The sequence below is a fragment of the Trachurus japonicus genome, chromosome 19, assembly GCF_045865225.1.
Source record: "Trachurus japonicus isolate A0001 chromosome 19, Traja_1.0".
Classification (NCBI taxonomy): Eukaryota; Metazoa; Chordata; class Actinopteri; order Carangiformes; family Carangidae; genus Trachurus; species Trachurus japonicus.
In genome coordinates, this window is record NC_140925.1 from 17,775,441 (window position 1) to 17,796,921 (window position 21,481).

General features: G+C 40.8%; 2 protein-coding genes across 3 annotated transcripts in view; one reads left to right on the forward strand and one right to left on the reverse strand.

Annotated features, from left to right (window-relative positions):
* rab26 (RAB26, member RAS oncogene family) overlaps window positions 1-21,481 on the reverse strand; it is a 94,095-nt gene that overhangs the window by 9,763 nt on the left and 62,851 nt on the right. The window lies entirely within an intron of this gene.
* Window positions 1,533-5,280, forward strand: LOC146967690 (uncharacterized). 2 transcript variants are annotated; one of them, XM_085761190.1, is made up of 3 exons: window positions 1,533-1,575; window positions 2,234-3,322; window positions 4,568-5,280. In XM_085761190.1, the coding sequence occupies exons 2-3, from the start codon at window positions 2,239-2,241 to the stop codon at window positions 4,633-4,635; spliced, it is 1,152 nt and encodes a 383-aa protein (XP_085617316.1). In that variant the 5' UTR covers window positions 1,533-1,575; window positions 2,234-2,238; the 3' UTR covers window positions 4,636-5,280. The 2 variants fall into 2 exon arrangements, with proteins under 2 accessions (XP_085617316.1, XP_085617317.1); XM_085761191.1 differs by having other exon boundaries at window positions 2,211-3,322; window positions 4,568-5,250.

Consider the following 21,481-nt stretch of genomic DNA (forward strand, 5'->3'; position numbering starts at 1 on the left):
CACTGTCAGTCCAAAAAAAACAAAACAAAAAAAAACCTCAGCACTTGGATTTAACTATAGGTAAGAGCCTCCCGTTGGATAATTACTGCAAGGATGATCATGTTTTAGCTGGCAACATCTTATTTAACCCTAACTGTTGCAGTCTCATTTCTTAAACAACCATGTTGGAAGACACATCCTGTCGTCGTGGAAAAAATGTTAATCGGTTTCAGAAGGGTTAAATTATTGGCATACATCAAGCAAGACAAACATCTCAGGAGAATGCTGAGACTTGATGTAAAGAAAACTGGAAGGATGTGGGGAAACAGCTTCTTTGAGGAAGAAATGTGGTCCAATGTGACCACATAGTCCAGACCTGAGAATCTTTGAAAAGTTAATGCAACTCTGGACGGAAATAAATGTTGTGACATTGCAGAAGCTTATTGAAATGATGCCACAGCAAATGTGTGTGGTAATCAAAGCTACAGGAAATCCAACAAAATATTAGTGTGTGACTTTTGGAGGGGCAGTGTATTGTAGACTGTAGACAAACAGCAGTACAAATGCAGTTACATTCTACCTGTAGGTTTCTGCGCAGACTGAAACTCTACTGCTCTGTGAGGCTTTATATAGACATAGGGGTGCTGTGAGACGGTATGCTAACATGTTCTCAATATCAATGTCAACATGATAATGTTTGTCTTGGTTGACATTTTCTAATTAGAACTCAAAACAAAGCAAATGTGGAGTTGGAGCTGTGGACGTCTGTACTAGTCTGTGCTGGTCCTGAATGTTTGACCTGTTGTCGGCCATAGATGAAGAATGATCCTCTGGGAACCATGATTGATCTGACTGGCTAACACTGTCAACCTTAAAGCAATGATGCTACAATGTGGATACAATGTTTTGTCAGCAGCTGAGATCATGAAGCACAAAGTTATTAGTTATGACAGTTAATATGTGAACAGGGAGCATTTTAATGTTAGAGGACTGTGCAAGCATAGTCTTGCACTCATCATGGGGCTGAATGTAATCCCACCACTACAATGGACATGAATTTAAAGCATTGAGAAGTTTCTTCCAAGACTATCTCAGACTTAAGCCTTCAGATGTTAACAGTTAAAGTAGAAAATGTTCTTTCATCAGTACATCAACTGTCTATGAATTGACTATAGGTTAAATCACTGCAGTGCTGCTCATATCTTTATTGAGGAGTAGAATGACCTACAGTAGTTTACTATGAATTATTGCTAAACAAAGTACAATTAGTAGGCTAGTCAGAGTGAATTTATATTGGCCTATAGACATGGACACAAGTTTTATTTATTAGACTAAATGTTTTAGTGCTTTGTTAAATGTGATCCATGTTCTCACACTGTACTTCACACCATTATGAAAACAGCTGTTAACCAACCATTAATGTGTGTGTTTGTGTGAAATGAGGACTCTGTGGGTTCCTGGGCGTTCATAAGAGGAAGTTGTGGTTGCTTTCGGATGGGTGGGGGGGCACACGCTCAGAGCGATATATTAAGAAAGAGATGAAAGAGACAGATGAGTCCGGTCTGATTGTGAGCTGAGATCAACACAGCACTGCAGGTAAACTATTTACACTTAGCTTGGGCACAAACATAATGCACATGTCAATCTTAAAGTTTGTTTTTTGTAAATTCTGAGTTGAAAGTACTGTAAAATGTTTTAAGTTCTAAATTGTCTGAGGTGGATGTTATGTTCAATGATTTTGTTAATTTATCTCTTTTTTGATGGGAAAATAACATAATCTTGTTGAAATGAAAAGTTGAGTTGATAAGTTATGATCTCCACTGAGTTTTCTTGCTGTGACATTCTAGTTAACTAGTTATTGTTATAAAAACTTAAGACTATTACATTGTTGCATAAATGATATGCACACTACATTTGCAGTTGCTTAGCATTACAGCTAAAGGCTGAAACATAGGTTACCAATTGTTTGTGCAACTATATAAATGTCTCAAATTTAAACAGGTTGTTTCTCAATTGGCGGAGTCTGTCTTTTTAAATGTTCTCACGCTTGATGGGCGTCGACAAAGCAACTACAGTACACCAGATTTGTTGTGATAGGGAATTGGTTGTGAAACAAACAAGTGAAACATTTTTTGAGAAATCAGGATGGGTGTCTCCTGTTCCTCTTTCCAAAAATGGCACGACCCTCCCCTCACTGCCATCTCTTTCTATGTTTTTGTTTTTCTTCATAGGGTTATTCACTGAACTTCCTCAGGCAAGATGAAAAAAGGCTCCACTGCTGTTAATCGCACTGCCAGACCAACCCTAATCAGCGCTTGCTCTGCCAACAGTGTCCAGCTGAATAAAAAGGGGTCTAATGTTAATCATGTGAGCCTCAGAGCACAGAATGGAGACTGCAGCGGCAGACAAAGGCCAGGACAAGTCAGAAGACTCAGCCAGCAGCCCAGGGAGCGCTCTTTATCGATCTCCAGCTCCCCCGTGACCCCCGCTTCTCACCAGCGTCGGTGGTCGGCTGATTTTAGTATGTATGAGGCCACATCGGTCATTATTGTCACGAAGAGCAAGAAGGAGCCGCGGCCTCCTCAGCGAGGAGTGTCTCTCCTCAGACCTCGTGCGCCCACTGACTCTTCATTCAAGCGCTACTCCTGCCCCCCCATAGGGATCTTCAGCTCACCAAGTCACTCTTCATCTTCCTCCTCCTCCTCCATCACCTCCTCCTCTTCCTCTTCCATCACCTCGTCCTGCTCCTCTCCTCCTCCCGTGCAGACATGTATCATCACCGGCCATGACCCTCTGGGTTGGAAGTTGCAGCCGAAGTCCAGCTCCAAATCCCCCCGAGACCGCACCAAGAGGCTCTCTCTGCAGATCCCCCTCCCCGTCATCTTTCCAGATCCTGAATCTAGTCCAACTTCTAAATCAGATGATGCTCCAAATCCAACCGCCACCTCTAAAACCAAACCCCCGCTCAAACCTAAACCGCCCCGCCGGCGCCACTCGGACTCCTCGGCCTTCGTCAAGTCCCCTCTGCCCGCAGTGACGCTGGAAGACCTCCGCGCTGTGCATCTCCGCAAGGTCAGCAGCAATTCATATGAGTGCGATGATGTGTTCAGCGAGGAGGATGAAGACGGGGAGGAGGTGGAGGTGACCGCTTCCACAAACAAGACTCCGCCACCTGTTCCAGAAAAATCCGCCATGGCCACACAAATAGCACAACTGATCGCTCTGTCGTGGAAACGCTACACGTCTGTCATCACTAAAACTAAAGAAGAACACGTTTACGCCGCTGTGAAGCCAAAACCTAATCAGACTGTGAACCGTAGCAGCCTGCATGCTACAAAAACAGGTAGGTACTCAGTCTCCGAATAACCCCCCGTCATCCAACAATAATGCTGGAACACCACTGTAGGCTCTTCAGGAAAAAAAATCAGCAAACCTATAAATAACCACACTTTAAGTAGGAAGACTTGTGAGATACACATACAACAGTCTCAAGTGTGCAAATTTTAACATGGGACATTAAGTCACTTATTTTGGGGATGCTCTCCAAAATCAAATGGAAATATTTTAAGTAAGAGACAGATGACTCTTTGGGTGTTAACAAAATGCACTAAATTTTGATATTAACTTAATTTTAAATAGTTGAATGCACTTCTTATTACTAAAACACAGGGGCAGAAAAAATAAACAATGATTGTAGTATACTTGTCAGATTATGATACTGAGTTGAAATGAGGCGGGGAAAAAAAGCTTGAGGCAGAGACACAGCTTAAAAAAAAAGAATGGTCATAATTAGTTTACATTCATTTGTATCTTCCTGAACACTGCTGTTGGCACAGTTCCCAGATTATGCACAAATAAACTCGGGCAATAGCGTCGTTTGTGACTCCAAAACATCACCGCAGTGTTGATTAAATATGTATCTGACACATTAAATAACAGCGATAGCCCAATCTGTGTAGACTTGTATCTGTATGAGCCGCCTGATCCAAATACTAAAAGGCCATGGTTCAACATTTTGAATTTTATACATTTAAATTACTGATATGAATTCAACATTAACCAGGAGAGAAGGTGATTCCGGAAACTGATGTGACAGAATGTGAAGACCTGTCAAGCTGTTGATGATGCAACTACTATACAGAGAGCTAAAAACAGAAATAATTAGTAACAGTTGAGATGACCCAATGATCACTTACATCCCTTTTCCATAGTGATACACTGTAATTTTCACTTCGATATACATAAAGATGCACTGAAAAGCCCAGCTGTGAGAAAGCAGCATCACAACACAGGCTGGGGTCAACACAGTATAATATTACAGTAGATTATAAAGTAAAAGATTTGAAGTAACTTTATTTAACCTCTTAAAATGCTCAGTTTGGCCTGAAAACCAGTGATGCAGCAACTTTTAGTTCCTTGTTTTTAGTTCATTCAGCTCATCCTATATTACAACTGTACTCACAAATTGAGTTGTTGCATGAAGATGATGAACAACACCATCTTCACTCTGATTAGCTTGAGTGATTCCCTGTGTGGTGCTGAGGGGAAAGGTGGAGTTCAATAGTAACAGGATTGTGTGTTGGAACAGGGCTGCTGCTGGACGCCGGCTACGACAGGCAGAGCTCCACGCCTCGCTTCCCTGGCAGAGAGATCTAAGAGAGGACAACTCAAACCTTCAGCCTTCATCCCTCCACCTCCAACACCTTTTACTACAGATGTTACACATGTTTATGTCTGAGGACGGAACACTATGGCCTTGTGGGTGTGTTTTTTTAAATCAAGGTGCTGAACTTTCTGCAGTTTGAAAACACACTTTTGCAGTTAATCACAAAAGCATATAAGCATTAATGCCAGTGTTGTGTATTATGCTGTTTTACCATTTCACTTACAATAGTTTTTTACTACAGTCCTGTTGAATCTCTGCTGTAAATATCTCACTAGTTTGTCTCGTTATTGAAATGTGACTTTGTTCTTACTCTTTCCTTTGAGGGGATGTGCGCTTGTGTAGGAAGAAACAAACCCGGCAGTTGTTGCAGTTCCTGCTGATGGTTGATAGAGATCATTAATCACAAAATTCCCCTTGAAGTCACTGTTGTATATTTGCCTGTACAGTGTATGAAAGTTGCCAAGTGTGACTTGTTGACAGTGTGTTACTTATAATAATGTTTGAAGACAAATTATAGATATGTGTAATAAAATAAAGTTAAATTCATGCAGCACAAACACAAATATTTGTTCAGGTCCATCTGAAATCACATTATAATCTTTTTTTTTATTTATTTATTTTTTTTATTTCTTTCAGTGAGATATCTGTTAGAAATTACTGCAATATAATTTTTTTGAATGGTGTCTGTCATTTTTTTTTTTTTTTTTTTTTTTTTAACAGTTCACAGATGATTTCACCTGTAAATATTGGAGCCATGATAAAGTAGGAATATGATTTTTTTTCTTTTAACGTATTTATAAATAAAGTAAAAATACACTCTTTTGTTTGTTTTAATGAGTGATTCTCATTGTGTGATGTCTCTGACTCTCTGCAGATGAGTTTCTGCTTCTATGCTCCAGTTCAGGCTTGGCAGATTCTGACTAAGACACACACTACAATGGGGTAGATGCTGTGCGTTTTCCTGACAGATACACACACACTAACAACTTGGAGAGGTAAAATCGAAATAATGTGTAACTGCAATATGACAGGAATAGTGAGTAAAGCAGTGGAGACAAAGTGGAGAGAATCTTGTCTTATCAGAGGACATTAACACAAACAGAAAAGTGGGTTTACAGAGTATATAGACTGTCTAATCAGAAAGGGACAGCTGCTTACTGCAAAATCACTGGAAAAATAGAGAGAGCTATGTTATCTTTGTGTATTTACTGACTACAAACAATCCTGGTCTTAAAGTTTTCTCAGACGTTCTGCAACAGCAGGAGGCAGAGTTTTGCAGTCAGGGTGGACGAGAGGATCCAAAAGAAAATGGTATGACGACAGAAACGACAGATAAAAGCCAAAGGAAGCTGCCAAAGACCGGCCTTGTTTCCTTCTGTTTCCCTTGCACATGATTGTGTTCATGTTATCATCTTGTGGCACATTTGTCAGAGTGGACTCAGGAAGAATGAAAGTGTTGAGTTAAATTTAATCAAATCTGGAACACCTCATTTAACATAATCCAAAGTTTCCTGTGCATTTACTCAAGAGATAGTGTTTGACCTATTGGCAAGATACCAGTTATTTGGTCCAGTGGGTACACTATCAATTATTTCAACCCAATTCACTTCCAGCATAAATTAAAGAGTATTTTACTTACGCATGAAAATTTAAGATTTGCCTTTTTTCCCCCTTTTTCATTCTTTTACCAAGGCTCTCATATTTATATCATCTCTGTCATCTATTCCAGTCATTTAAAGGCTTATTTTTGTCCTTTCATAACAATAAGGAATTAATAAGGGACCTATAAATACAATGCAGGGGTATACTGTACCTATTTTTTATAGCTCTGTGTTTGATTCAAGCTCTAAAAACACTAGGTCCTGCATTTACCATAATGCAACTCATAGCCTTCTTCTCTTCAAACCCCACTTTTCTGAAGGCTTTGAGTTTAAAATGTCTAAAGACCAAAAAAAGAAAAAAAAAAAAGAAAATTCAGGTGACATCATTACTCCTGTGACACATTCAAGGTTATTTTTGAAACCCCAGAAAGCTGCCTTCAGGGCCATGAAGGAACAACTGACGCTGCAGGGTGAGGACTACACCTTGTGACAATGACAACTAAAATATGGAGTGGCACCTTATCCTGCAGAGAAAGGCTTATTCGAAAAACATTAATTAGTAATAAGACCCTAATTAATTTCCTTTGATATGCAGTATATAGTTAGTCATAGTTAATTATAATTATATAATTTAGCTCTTTATTTAGTTAAATTGAGCTCTTTATAAAAACTGCTAAATATTCATATTATATAAGCAAATCCCTGTTCTCTATACACTTTTGATTGACACAACCTAATTAGACCTTGTCTGCAATCTAGACTAATCTAATCAAAAACTATATCCTAAAAAGTGAAATATTGGCAATGTTTCAGCAAGATATAGTGAAAAAAATCTGGTATAAATGTGAGAGAAAGGTAAACAGATGCAAAAGGAGAAGTTTGGGAGGAGAAAGTTGAATGAATCTGGGTTTGATCCGCTGAGATGAGCTGCTGGGTGTTGAGCTAAGCAGAGAGAGATCTGCAGAGTAAGCTGGAAGCAACGCTGCAGGCAGGTGAGTGGTGGGACTGCACATTATCATTCATACACATAAACACATGCAGGGACCCTGAACCCCCCCCCCCCCCACACACACACACACACTGTACCACACTATGTGCATGGAAATATGAAGCTGGTGTATCTCATATTCCCTTCTTACAGTAGTTCACTTTCTAATTTGCTGAATTACAAATAAAGTAGGAATAGTTGTGCTTGCATGAAACACAGCTGAGTCATTTGGGAAGTCTGGGATGCTAACAAATCAGGGATGTTTTTTTTAATGATTTTGTGTGGAAATAACTATTATGGACCAGTGGGCTCCTTATACAAACCAAAAGTGGCCACAAGTGGTATGAGAAGTGTCAGATAAGTAGTATAATCTTTTTTTACTTGTGCATAATTAATATTACCTAAGTAAAATTGCATGTGTTCACAGAAAAATTTACTTAAAATATCAAAAATATGTTTTAAAAGAACTGATTATATAACATAGGAGAATGGGTACAGCAGCAGCACATAATGTGTTCACAGTTGCAGCAATGGCTGATTTATAAATCAACGCTGACACCATATTGGACTGGGCAAGAATGGCCTGTCAAAATAAGAGCCTATAGAGCTCTATAACATTAACATTTCTAACTGATTCCAACGAGCTACCTCTCTCTGCAGTCCTTGAGGACTTGAGGGCAGCAGGGAGTGTTGACATCTCTAAAAGCAAACTGAAGACCTACCAATTTAGTCTTGCTTTTAAGTTAAATTCCCTTATTTATTATTTTTACTTACTCATTGTTTTATTATTATGCATTTATTGTCTAGTTATTTCACTTGTCTTATCATCATCATGATGACGGGCCTAAATATCTCATTGTAATTACCATTAACACATACATCTGAGTTTATTGCCAACCAAAGTCAGGTGAACACATAGAGGTCATGGGTTGCTGTATGGACTATGATTGTGAGGCTGCTGGACGTGCTGCAGCATTCTCAGAAACGACTTTGGAAATGGCTTCTGGGAGTGAAATTGCCTTTCATTTGATAGGCCACCGTTCTGGTGGACATGCAACCTGAAAATGTGCAAAATCAGTGGCATTGTGTAGTCACAGAGAGTGAGTCTTTACTGTGACTTGGCCCAGATACTGTACACCTGTGCAATCATCATGATGTGTAATCAACATCTTGATACACATCACTACATACACACTTGTTGTGTTGAGGGATGCTGGCAAAGACAAAATGATCACTGACACAGTTTTAGAGCGATAACCTTCTGTGTGTGGAGAAAAAATACTAATACTAATTTATTAATTAGACCTTTTTTCAAGTCAAGGAAATAGAAGTAAAAACAAAAGTTCTGCCTTTATATTTTTATTCTGTACACAGTACAGTTTAAAGTAGAGGTCAGCATGTAGGTTGGTCCTGGTGGCAATTCTTTTCTTATCTATTAGATTGTGGTTTAGAATAAAATTGCAGACAAGTGTTTTCAACATTTGCTGATACAAAATACAACAGAAATGTGTTTTGTACTTCATCTGATGTTGTGGTCTACAGTTGAATGTTATTCTACTTTACTGGTTTTCACTGTCAGAATAAAACGCACACAAAAGCTTGAAATAAAGCATTACAGTACATTAAGTTACAGTACAACACGCATATGATATGTGAAATCTCTGGGACCATTGTCTCATGTACCTGTGCCTTTTCCTATACTTATCTAACCCAGAACTACATTTGGACAGTTCCCCATTGTATTATACAGTGAAGGTCCTTATGACCCAAACACTGGGGGAGTAAGTGCTGTCTATAGAAAAACAAGATGAACATTAGAAGTGAGAAACACATTATTTCACAGGTGTCCCTGCCCTCTAGATGTGTGAGAGCGGTGTGAGCATCAGTGTTATCTGAATTGGTCTCTTCAATGTCTCTTCATGAGTCATGAGCCTTCATCATGATTGGGGTGACATCTACTGGATGATCGTCACTCATGAAGGTCACAGTGCTTTTCTGGGATGGTGCACTTGAAGCAGATGGGCGCAGCAGAGCTTCAACATCGAGGGTCAAGCTAGTACAAACACATCAGCCACCTCTGATGAGCCCTCAGCACACGGGTTTGTTCTCCTCAAGGGCCTTGTGCACATCCACCGATCACAGGGTGAGTGATGTGCTCTGTCTGCTCCCCACGGCCAAAACCCCTCTGTCGGTTCAAATCGAGGGGCCTGGAGGTGAGTGTACACCCGCCCTCCTCCCCTCCCCCTACTCCTCTCCTGATAATCTGTGATGTGCTGCAGGTCAGGCCCCATGTGCCACAAGTCCACAGTGGTGTGGTTTCCCTCCAGCTTCAATCTGTTCTGCCCTTTGGCCTCTTTGCTTTCGACATCTCTCTACTCAGGTCAAATCTAGCTGCTCTGTTGTCCTCAGCATCACCAGAGACAAATGCAGCAGTGTAAGCATGTAGCACGGACTGAACGCCACATTTAGTAGAATTAGTACCAGGAGAGATTTTGCAATTTCCTGTGGTGCCACCTGAGTGTGAAAGACATTGTTCTATTGTGTGAAACAATGTGAGCTAAAGGATCAAACACTCCAGGGTTTGGGGGAAAAAAAAAAACACCCCACAGTTACTTTGTGTGAGTGACGCTCAGATACAAGATTTCACTCAAACTGACTGAGTAATAAGTCAAACTTGAAGAGTAAAAAGGAACAAAAGTCTCAGGAGTCTAAATGAGACGGCTGGATACACTCCGCCTCTGAGGAGGAGCAGGACAGGAAAGATGAAAAGGCAGAGGAGGAAGAGATCTTTTCATCCCCCAGAATAAGAAGAGCAGCGGACGTAGAACAGACTGACACTTATCCCAATTAGCCTACTGCACTGTGTGTCAGTGTGTGTGTTGTTTGAGACATGTCTAGCGTTTGTGTGTGTCTATGTTGTTTGGCGTCAAAGTGATGGTGTGGGTTTGAAGGCCTGCCACAGCAACAACAATCTAAGCCTAAATAATACAGCTGAAGCTCAGCAGTCCCTGTGTCATTCCATTATAGTGACTCCACTATATCATCTGCTAAACATCCCATACATTCAGACCTGCTGTATTACACACACCTGCGTTCATCTGCTGTATTATAAAAGACTTTAAATGACTGAATTAACATAAAACATGTCACTCAAGTTCACTCAAAGACCAACAGCTGTATAAGTGTCCTGTTCACATTCATTGTGTGTTTTTCATATTCATGACAGAGTAAATAAAGATGGATGCAGCCTCTGTGATGCCATTATATACGTGGCATCACCACCACCTGTCACTCAAAGAAACATATCCTCACTTTGGACATATTATGGAAATGTCACTTTTTGAAGGCTCTTTAACATATATTTGGGTGTTTGTCTTGCCTTCCGGCCCCCAAAATGTGAGAATTGACAAAAATATCTGTAATCGGCTCCCTAGGTGGTTTTTATGAGCTGTTCCCTCAGTTGTCTTCCAGTGATGTAAATAGGTTTCGAATTTGCATAATACCACCCCTACCTGGTACCAGTTAGGGATAGACCAGAGCAGCATTTTTATGCAAATGAGAATGACTGATGCATCCTGGGTAATTTAGGGGCAGCGCCCGGCATCCCTCCATTGAAAAGTTCAGCCTAACCGGCTTGACAAACTAACTAACAAAAAGTTGGCTATTAACAGGCTATTTACAGACAACACTTAGCCAAAATCTACCCGGTGATTCGACCAAATACGTGTAGATGTAAGAAATTTCTGGCCACTGTGTGGAGTCATTGATCATTGTGGGAGGCTAAATGAGCATACCTGTAGATTAATTAATTGTAATTTTTCAAGATAGCGTGAACGGTGGGTTTCAAAGAGGGTGTCAAAATAATTATGAGACATAGTGCTACAAAAGAAACAAAAAATAAAACATTCAAATTGATTGTTAGTTAGTCTACGCTCCATCAAAACACAAAAAGCCACTGAGTGCAATTTAAAAATGCCGGGTGCTGCCCCTAAATTACCCAGGATGCATCAGTCATTCTCATTTGCATAAAAATGCCGCTCTGGTCTATGGGGCGAGGCAAGCAGTGGTTCATTTGCATTTAAAGGGACAGGCACTGAAACCAGCCGTTCTGAACAGGGCTGTTTTGAGAGTATGAAAAGAGCTGTGATGTTTGATTCTTGGGGTATTTTGACCAAAGCACGTCACAGACATATGTCTTTAAGACACCTGGGAACTATTTTAATTTGTGGAAAGGGGGCATTATATGTCTCCTTTAAATGGGAGAGTTATAGAAAAACACACCCACTGTACAGTAATCATGGATTACCTGTTGAGACAAACATGTTTATCTCTGTTTCGGCATTTTGGGGACTCACTTTTGGAATCAGCCTCTAGTGGCCGTTTGAGGAAGTACTGTTTTTGGTACTTCCATGTTGTCTTCATGTTTCAGCCTCAAAGGCTGCTGCTTGGTAAATACTGCTTATTCAATATTAAATAGTAATGTGTGTTACTTCTCTTCAAAAACAAAACAAACAAGAAATGCTTTTATGTGCTGTTGGAGGGCAGAACTAATGTATTTGTTGTGGACTTTCAACACAGTAAACAGCACATAAAGAATACATTAATGTTAATGATAGTCTACTCTACATTTTAATACAATATTACATCCAGACGATTACATCATAATAAACAAATTTGAGCAGTGCAATGCCACATGGTCAAATATGTGTGTTTTTAGATGTGATCCAGTGAGTGTCTATGTGAATGTTACTGGGAGGCAGCATTTTAGACAACTTCACAGTGTGTGTGTGATAGAGTGTGCGTGTGTGTGTGTGTGTGTGTGCGCGTGTGCTTGTATGTGTATGGACTTCCTCCCAGTCCTTCACAAACTGCAATAAGCCAATTACAGATGGAGCCATTAAAGTTTCTGTCAAAGTTCCCTGAAGGCTGAATAACCAATTAGCATCCAACTACCACAAGCCTTTCACATCTTATTCTCCGGCTCCTTGTTGTGTTTTTACATATTCATGAGACACCTTGGCCTCTCTTGCTGTCCTTCTGTCTGATAAACTACGGCCACGTGGGGGAATGCTTTTTGTCAAGAGAAAAAGAAAATGTCATTCCGGAAAGGAGAAAGGGGAGAAAAACTTTAGTATAATTTAGAGATGCCTTGACAGGCCAGAAGGGAGAAAACATGACAAATAAACAGGGGAGGAAGCAAGAGTTTTCAGAGGAAATGTGAAGTCTGTAAGGGGAAGCTGGAGAAAATCAGCAAATTTACCGTGCAGAGAGAGAATAGCAGAGAAGGGAAGGAGAGAGAAGGACATATATCATTTGATTCAGAGCTATAAACAGGCAAAGCTGCAGAGTGCGGTTGCATTGTTAATTTTCTGCTTGGCCAAGGAGAGGACCTGCAGAAGGAAAGCATCACCACCCTCTCCTGCCAGTCAACCATATGGTTTGTTCCTGTGCTTCTGCAGCTCAATTAGACAAACTGGCACTGAGATGCACCAAACTTCTATCTGCTCAAGAAGTGACTGCACAAAACCAAAACGTCTTCTGTCTCATCAGTCCCTGAGCTCTGGAGTCACTGCGCTGTGACCTGCGGCTCAACTTCATCCTCGCAACTCTGCTGCTATATGTGCTGCCTCATTCACAACACAATGCTGCCTCTCAAGGTAATGCAGCCAGTGATTACATTTCCTACAATATATATATTTGCTGTTGCTGTTTAAATATAATGTCTGAGAGATGAGGTTCATTCCTAGTTGCACAGTTTGTACCCGCGAACAGAGCAGCTTTCCTTTCCACATGCTTCTGTGATGACAACAGCCATAAGGTTAGCTGATTAGATTTTCATGGTCAAAGGTTAAAAGTTAAGGTATAATTACAGTATGACACCAGTTATACAATTATCTAATGAGATAAAAACATGAAGGTATGACATTTTATATTAAAATGGTCAAAGGTCAACTTCACTGTCACATCATAGTCCTGCAAAAACACTTGTGACCATACGTCTTGATACTTGGCTGGTTTGCGGAGACATTAGACAAAGTTATCATAGTTTACTTTTGAAGCCTTTTGGTGCTGTAAGTGACTCTCCCTCACCTCACATACTGTATGGGGGCTTTTACATAGGGTTTAAATTTTCTCATCTTTCCTCTTTATTTCCACATGGGCGACTTTTAAATCTCTGTACCTCAGCGGGCAGCGCTGAGCTGCAGCAGCGGGTTCCATTTATAAAGACCAGCTTCGATATTAGTGAAAGGCCCATTACACTTAAAGAAGCTTCGGCTCTTTCTCTCATTTCCATGCAGGCACTTTTTTCTCCTCCTGTCCTCCTGGATTTACATCTAGTTTCATACAGCAGTCGAGCAATAAGGTGGGAATAAAGTGATGTTAACCCTGCACTATACTCGAAATCACATTAATAGACACTTTCTACTGAATATTAATTCAGGCTATATTAAGGACATCACTCATGAAGGGGTCCATAGAAGGATTCAACAAACAAAAACACAACAAAAACTACATTGCTATTTGAGATGAGAACGTTGACAAGACTTTTTCCTTTCCCTCAAAGACAACCCAAGCCCCAGTAATAACATCATTTGCATGAGGACTGTACAATCTGTTCTTTATCTTCTACAGTGTGGTGATGGTGAGACAGGGTCACTTCATGTGAACATTACATTAAGACCGATTGAAAGAAGAAAAATCAATTTCATTGCAGAATGAGGACAACATGTGGTAAATGCAACAGATTGCATGAAAACAAACAACTCACTTGGTCACATACATTTGCACAGTCACACTGTAATTGTGCTTCCTACACTATTCCCTCCCCCCTACCTGAACAATCTAGCTGGCTGTGTGCCAGCTGACACCGGGTGTACATCAAATTGATTTTTACTTTACTGTTGTGGGAATCTTTTGAACAACAAAGCCTCCCCGCTGCAAGACGGCTTTCAGTGATTTAATGATTTAATGATTTTCTTTTTTCTCCGTGGCCTCTGTGCCCGAGCGTGCCGGTCAATGCCAATAAAATCTGTCCATGTGTGCGTGTGTCTGGCATGTGAGTGAGTGGATATCTGCAACTGAGCAGAGTCGTTGGTCAACAGGGTGTACGGTGCCAGTAGCTGCTGTTAAGGCCTGACACGAGGTTGTAAAAGATTCAGTGGTTTAAAGGCATCAGACTAATTAAAAATATCCATGCATGCAATAATCCTAACCCGGTGTGTGTGTGTGCCCATGGCGAGGGGCATTAAATTGTGACAGACCACATAGCCTACATAAATGAAGCCTATTAAACCACACCTAGTTTATCCGGATCGATTATTCCTTTCTTTTTCCCCTTTGCCAGCTGTAATCCTGTGTGTGCGTACATATAAAATGTTGGCAGCAGGACTTCCTGTCTTATTTTCAATGTTATGTGTCTACAGAACAGGGGATAAAGGAGTTTAGTGCTTTTAGGTGTTAAGGGATAGTTCAGGTGTTAAAGGGATAGTTCAACATTTTGCAAATGCAGAGACTGCTTGCCGAAAATTGGCCCCCCGAGGGGAACGCTCATCAGCGGTTTTGCATGAATTTACCTCAAAAACATAACGTCTCATAACATTTCATGTGCAGGTCACTTGTCCACGAAAGCGTTTTGGAATTGTTGGATTGTGTATTTGATTTGATGAGGGAAACCAAGAAATTCCATTAGCCTCTGTAGCGTAGCTCTGAGCAGCTCATGGCTCTGCTCCACCGTTCTAAAAATAAATTGCAGTGACAATTAAAGGTAACAAACCTACTCCTAAAACTATAGGGATTATGGCGATGGCAATTTGCCACAATTTTGAACTATCCCTTTAAACATCTGAATCAGTGTCCCTCTCTCTTGCTTGCCCACTTGTTGGATGCGTAGACATGCTGTATAGTGGATATCAGGGGAAGCCTAGAGGTAGCCTACAAGCAGACAGGTGGTTCTTGTGTGTACTCTGAAATACAATCATGTCCCTTGCACAGCTACTGTATGATGTACGATGATGCTTTAGTGAGGCTTGGGTACACTGCAATACCAAATCTGAGGTTGTTTTCTTCCCTTTTTCTTTTTGGCTTTTTGTAGTAACCCTCTCCATCATCCCTTAAAAGGGGTGGACAACAATGACAGCAGAGTCTGAAGGATTTTGAAGACCACGGAAGACAGGTAATTATTCCCAAGCACAAGAAAAGGAGTGAGTTAGCGTCAGCCTCCTGCAACCAGTGTTCACTTGCTGCCAGCTCTACACAGTCCTCTCCAGGAAGAAGACAGCCACCAACGTCAGAGTGTTTATTGAAGGAAATGAGGAAGACAGTGGAGCGACTATCGTTCTGTATAAATAGCTGTAATTTGGCTACCTGTGTCATATCAGCTGTCAACACCACTGTCATATGCTACATGATCTCAATACTCTGGACACATCATTATTTTGATAATATTTATGCGATTCTATCATCATCATCATCATCATTTTTCTCATTAAAAGTAAACATTATGGGTGTCACAATGACATTCAAGGTGTAATCTGCTCCTTATTTACAAAACTAACAATGATGGTGAAAATTAACTGCTGAATTGGTGGTAAAAACTAATGACCATCATCAGGTTGGCATGACAACCAGTTAAGTACAAATGTATTATCAACTTGTCCTTGACCAATGAGGACCCAGAACAGAATGACAGACTGTATTAATCATGTCAGGCTTTAGGATTCATGACCACCATCACAATAGTAATGATAAAGATCTATGTGTGTGTGTGTGTGTGTGTGTGTGTGTGTGTGTGTGTGTGGTATGACCCTGAGTGAGCATCTTCACTAGCCGACTGTATTTGTGCGAGTAGTCTTCATAATGTACAAATATAAGCAAAGCTACTGCAGTTCTCCATCATTATTACATAAAATAAACTTGAACCAGGTCTCGTCCTATAGCTGCCTGCCAATCCAAACTGCAAGCAACTGTGGAGAAGAACTCCATCGATGGCCAAACCAAAGCCTCTCATCAAAGACACAAGATGAAGCCACTTGGAGTTTGCAAAAACACTTAAGGATGGAAGGAAGATTCTCTCACTGTTTGGTTTAAATTGGCACAATAGCACATCGGTGGTGGTGTCATGCTGTGGGGCAGGGACAGACAGACTGGTAAGGGGTTAATAATGAAAACCAGGTCTGGGTGCTCAGGAGCTCAGACTGGCTCAGAGGTTTACCTCCGCTTAGGGACAACTTTGTCAATGTCCTTTAGTGTCCCAGCCAGAACCCAATCAAACACTACGAGGACCTGTAAATGGCACCCGCTGACTCTCTCCCATCCAATCTTACAGAGCTTGAGAGAATCTGCAGAGAAGAATGGCAGAAAATCCCCAGAATCCCAGTGTGTTACGCTTGTTGTGTCATTCACAGGAAGAATAGAGGTTGTAATCGCTGACATAGGTGCTTCAACTAAGTACTGAGTAAAGTGTGAACACTTATGGCAATTTGACATTTCTGCTTTTTTCCCTTTCAAGAACTTTGCACAGGAACAAATTCTGTAATCTCTCCTTTGTTATATGGCAGGACAACATGATACTGTCACATGAAAAGAGTAGAACTGAAGACCTGGAGTCATCGAGACCTACATGCATTACACATGGCAGACTCATTGTCAGATGTACTGAGCATCAAAAACGCTCATGTACTCGGTGTTAGCAGTGGTGCAGATTGAACAGGATGTAACTGGAGCAAGTTGAGAGCGGGGGTGAGGACGGAGCAGCAGGATGGTAATGGATTTGTCCCCAAAGCTTGGATTTACCTCCTGATTAAAAGCTAATATTTAGTCATATTAAATAAATATTTCATACCTGTTAGGTTGTCTGACAACAGAAGCATAAATTTAATTCATGTAAATCCAGCTGCCTGCTTTATAATGTTTGACAGAGTCCAGGCACAGATTAACAACAGTTTAAAGCAACACTATGCAACAATTTGTCATTTTTGTGGTATATTTTTAACGGCTGTTGGTTCAGGGATCATCCTCAAACTCATTTTGATGGTATGGGGCCATGTGATATGTCATTACATAACACATCCAGAACATGCACTGTGTACTTCTTACAAAAAGCAAGTGCCAGCTGAGCTCTTGATGTTTGCTGACACCTTCTTCATTGTGAGCTCACTATAGTTTCAGGCACAAACTCCTAAATGCTTCCTATTTGCCCACATGCTAAAGGTTTCTGCTTTCAGAGAATATTGAAGGGTGGCCTTCAGGTCTTATTATCATTTCAGTTCAATGATGATTTAGTGATGGCTTTACTATTTTGCTCTTAAAGGGGGAACAAGACGTGCATTTATTCTCTCGCTGCATGTTATACCTTGTGGTGCTGTTATGTCAATCTGAGACCAGTTAATTTGTAAGTTTTGCAAAATTCTTTCTTGGTCAAAGCTGCTAAAATTGCCCTTCTGGCTGCAAGTGTGGCATAAACACGACTTGATGAATCGACACCTGCATTTACATAATGAGGCACGTGTCTGAAAGTGGCTTTAAAGGCCACATGTAAAACTATTACTGATTTTATTTGTTTCCTATTTACATTTTAGAGTGATGATTCTCATTTATCAGAATTATCACAAACACACTGGACAAAATGTTGTGTAAATTTAAAGCAATGTGCAAAACCTTGTGGTACTGAAACAGAAAGAGGATAAGGAGCTGAGCAGAGGAAGAGAAACAGATAGAATTGGGCAGTGGCTGTGGTCATGATTGCAGATGGCATGGAGACTGAAAAGAGGAGTGAAAGAGGAAAACATGGGAGACAAAATGAGAGAGTGAGAGATGGAAATCACTGGGTACCGTCTCCATCTCTATCACCCACCCTGGGACTCTGCTGCAAATGGATTCACACTGTGGGAGACATCAGTGTGTGGTGACAGTGTGCTGCAGGAGCACTGAGTGGACATGGATGTGGTCAGAGATGTTAGTGCAACACACTATGCATTCATAAGATAAAGGTCAAACTATAAATTGCAGCTTTTTGATATAAATATGGGTGTTTTTTCTTCCTTGGCCATTGTGCTCTGTGTATTTAGATGTGTCTGCTGGTTGGAGAAACCATCAATGTGACACATAAGTAACAATACAATAAATGTTCTGATGTTACACACACCACAGTAACCAGTGGCCTTCAGTCTTTTCAACTAATTCATGGCAAGAAAGTATTATACTTGGATCGATAAACGCATCGTAGTACAATAAGTCTATTCATTGCATTAATCTGAGCATGTTTTTGTTCATGAATGTTATTTGATTAAAATGGCCCAGGATCAGTGCAATTGTCCAAACTGCCGCAGCAGAGACACTCCCACCAACAAACCTGTCAAACTGCATCTGTCCACATCCTTGTTGCGAAAACAACAAATGTCCTCAACGATAATTTACTGCTGAGTCTTAAAGCTGGGGTGAATATATGGAGGGGGCCTGGAATGCATCACACCTCAGTTCTGTTTGTTTGGGTTTTGCTCTGAGATTTCCTGCATCATTTTTAAATAAATAAATAAATAATTTTAAGTTTAAAAGCACTATCATTTCAATAAACGGCCTTGTTGAAGATGAAGATTAAATAAAAAAAAACACTCTGGTACAGCTGTGACACATGTCAGAGAGTAAAATAGATGTTTTACTAGCAAAATTATATAAAGTAAAAATATAAGTAACTTTCATAAGCATTCATCTGCTTAAGTGCAGTACTGACATTTTTTACATGCAGATAAGTATAACATAGACCCTTCCAAAATCACACATATTGTGCTGTGTGTGTTTGGAACACACACTGACGTGTCAACAAAGACAGACATGTGCCGTGCTGCTCCGAGCAGGTGGGTGGATGACAGCACAACACGCAGTGAATCCTGACCCTACAATTTCAAAGCTCTGCTGGATTGTCAGTGACACTGCTCCACCTGCCACTACAGCACAGTGTGTCATCAAACCCCACAGCATCAAACAGGCACGAGTGGGTGAAAACACACCTCAGGAAAAAGCTTCAATGGTTTGTACGTGTGCGTATCAGGCCTGCACAATCTGCACTTAATGTTTTGTTGTAACTAATAATCATTTGTAACTAATAATTAACTGAAAACAATCAAGCTCAAATGACTGTGTGTGTGTGTGTGTGTGTGTGTGTGAACAGGTGAGCTGTTTCACCTCTCCGCTCTAGAACATCAGAGCTTTTCTTGTGCCGCTGTCGTGCGTCGTGTGTGACTCATAACACCCTCATACACAGTGACGTTCCTGTGTGGAGGAAGGGTGGATGCTCATGTTGATGACATGACGGAGGGAGACTTTGTCTAACTTGGGAAGGACGAAGAAGATTTATCATGAGCCCACATGCAACGCATGTGAAATCCATCCTACCCTGAACTAAACAACCCCCAGCTCCTATTTCAGCAAAAGCTCTCTGAAATCATCCACTCTGGTCCAGCCCTTTGTGCGTCCTTTTATTGCTCCAGGAATATCTGGCAGTGATTGGAGAAGCCCTGTGGTTCTAAGGAGAGCTGACACACAAGGTGAAACCTGGGACCCGGTTCGGCCATTTGTGGCCGATGGCTTCAGTCTTTTTAAAGTCATTAAGCGGCAGGAAAAAGAAACTTAACACTGCATGGTGGAGTGAAGGCAGTGGCGCACTGGCCAAGAATCCACCTCTGAACATTTTAGGAAAGTTTCAAAGTACAATTTAGTGTCTTTTGCCATGATTAGAAAATCTATTTTCTTCTCTCTCTGCCCCAGAGCAGATCTGAATCTTGCTGAACTCTTGACTCGACTACTAGAATGACTTCCAATCTGTGACGGGGACTTTACAAAGTTAATGTATTCATTATGACTCTACTTAGTGAGGAGCTGTACAGGTTTGAGGAAATAACCCCTGATGATGTTGAAACAAATTACTGATGGAAATCCTGAAACCCATTAAATTAAACCAGGTTTAATCTGATTATTAAGAAAGAAAGACGGTGTCTGACAATTTGTGTAACTTCCAAAGAGCATGTCCACTCCATGCAGTGGAAAGAACAGTGAGGATTTGACTTCTGAATCAATCTCTATAAATTTGTGTAACTTCCAAAGAGCATGTCCACTCCATGCAGTGGAAAGAACAGTGAGGATTTGACTTCTGAATCAATCTCCATAATTCCCTTCATCACTTTTACTGTCCACTCAGAATTAAATGCCCTCAGCTACTTGTATAACTGTACAGGACAATGTGGTAGTGAATCTCAACACTATGACCATACTCTTGATCAGGTTGGAAGACATGAGAATGAGATTGTTTCACACTTCCAGAATTTTATTATTTACTTAAGGTGTGACTCTAAAAGCTAAGCTATCCAAACACTGAATGACAAAACTACACACATGTCAGTGTTGTTGATAAAAACAGGATTTTGCTGCTAACTGTTGGGGCAGTAGATACTACAGTACGACTTCACAGCCTGCTAGACCAAACGCTTAGGCCCAGTCCCATTTCTCCTCCCTTAACACTAGCACTTGGTTTCGAGTGGCCTCCAAAGGGAGAAACCCCTTGGCTTATAAGATGTTAAGTAGAGATCTTACCCGACGAAATGGGACACCACTTAGCATAGCCGACGTGTTCACCTACTGTATGTCACGCCTTCGCAACGACGTAGGTGATACAACTTCAGGGTTTTAAGGGTTGAAAAGCCCTTCCTCTTGCTCCTAAAGGGGACATATTATGGAAATATCACTTTTTGAAGGCTCTTTAACATATATTTGGGTCTTTGTCTTGCCTTCTGGCCCCCAAAATGTGAGAATTGAGGGAAAAAAGTGTGTAATGTGCCGGGTCCCTGGATTAAAATCCATGTGGTTTTACGAGCTGTTCCCTCAGTTGTCTTCCAGTGATGTAACTAGGACTTGCATTTGCGTAATACCACCCCTACTAGAAGAAGTGGGGTGGGGCAAGCAGTGGTTCATTTTCATTTAAAGGGACAGGCACTGAAACCAGCCGTTCTGAACAGGGCTGTTCTGAGAGGATGAAAAGAGCGTGATGTTTGATCCATGGGGTATTTTGACCAAAGCATGTCACAGACATGTCTTTAAGACCTGGGAACTATTTTAATTTGTGGAAAGGGGGCATTATATGTCTCCTTTAAAATAATTGGGACACCCTGCCCTTACACAAGAATGCGCAAAAGTGAGTGTTAGGGCCTACTTATTATGTCCAAAGAATAGGTTTTGTGTTTTATCAAGTCAAAGTCA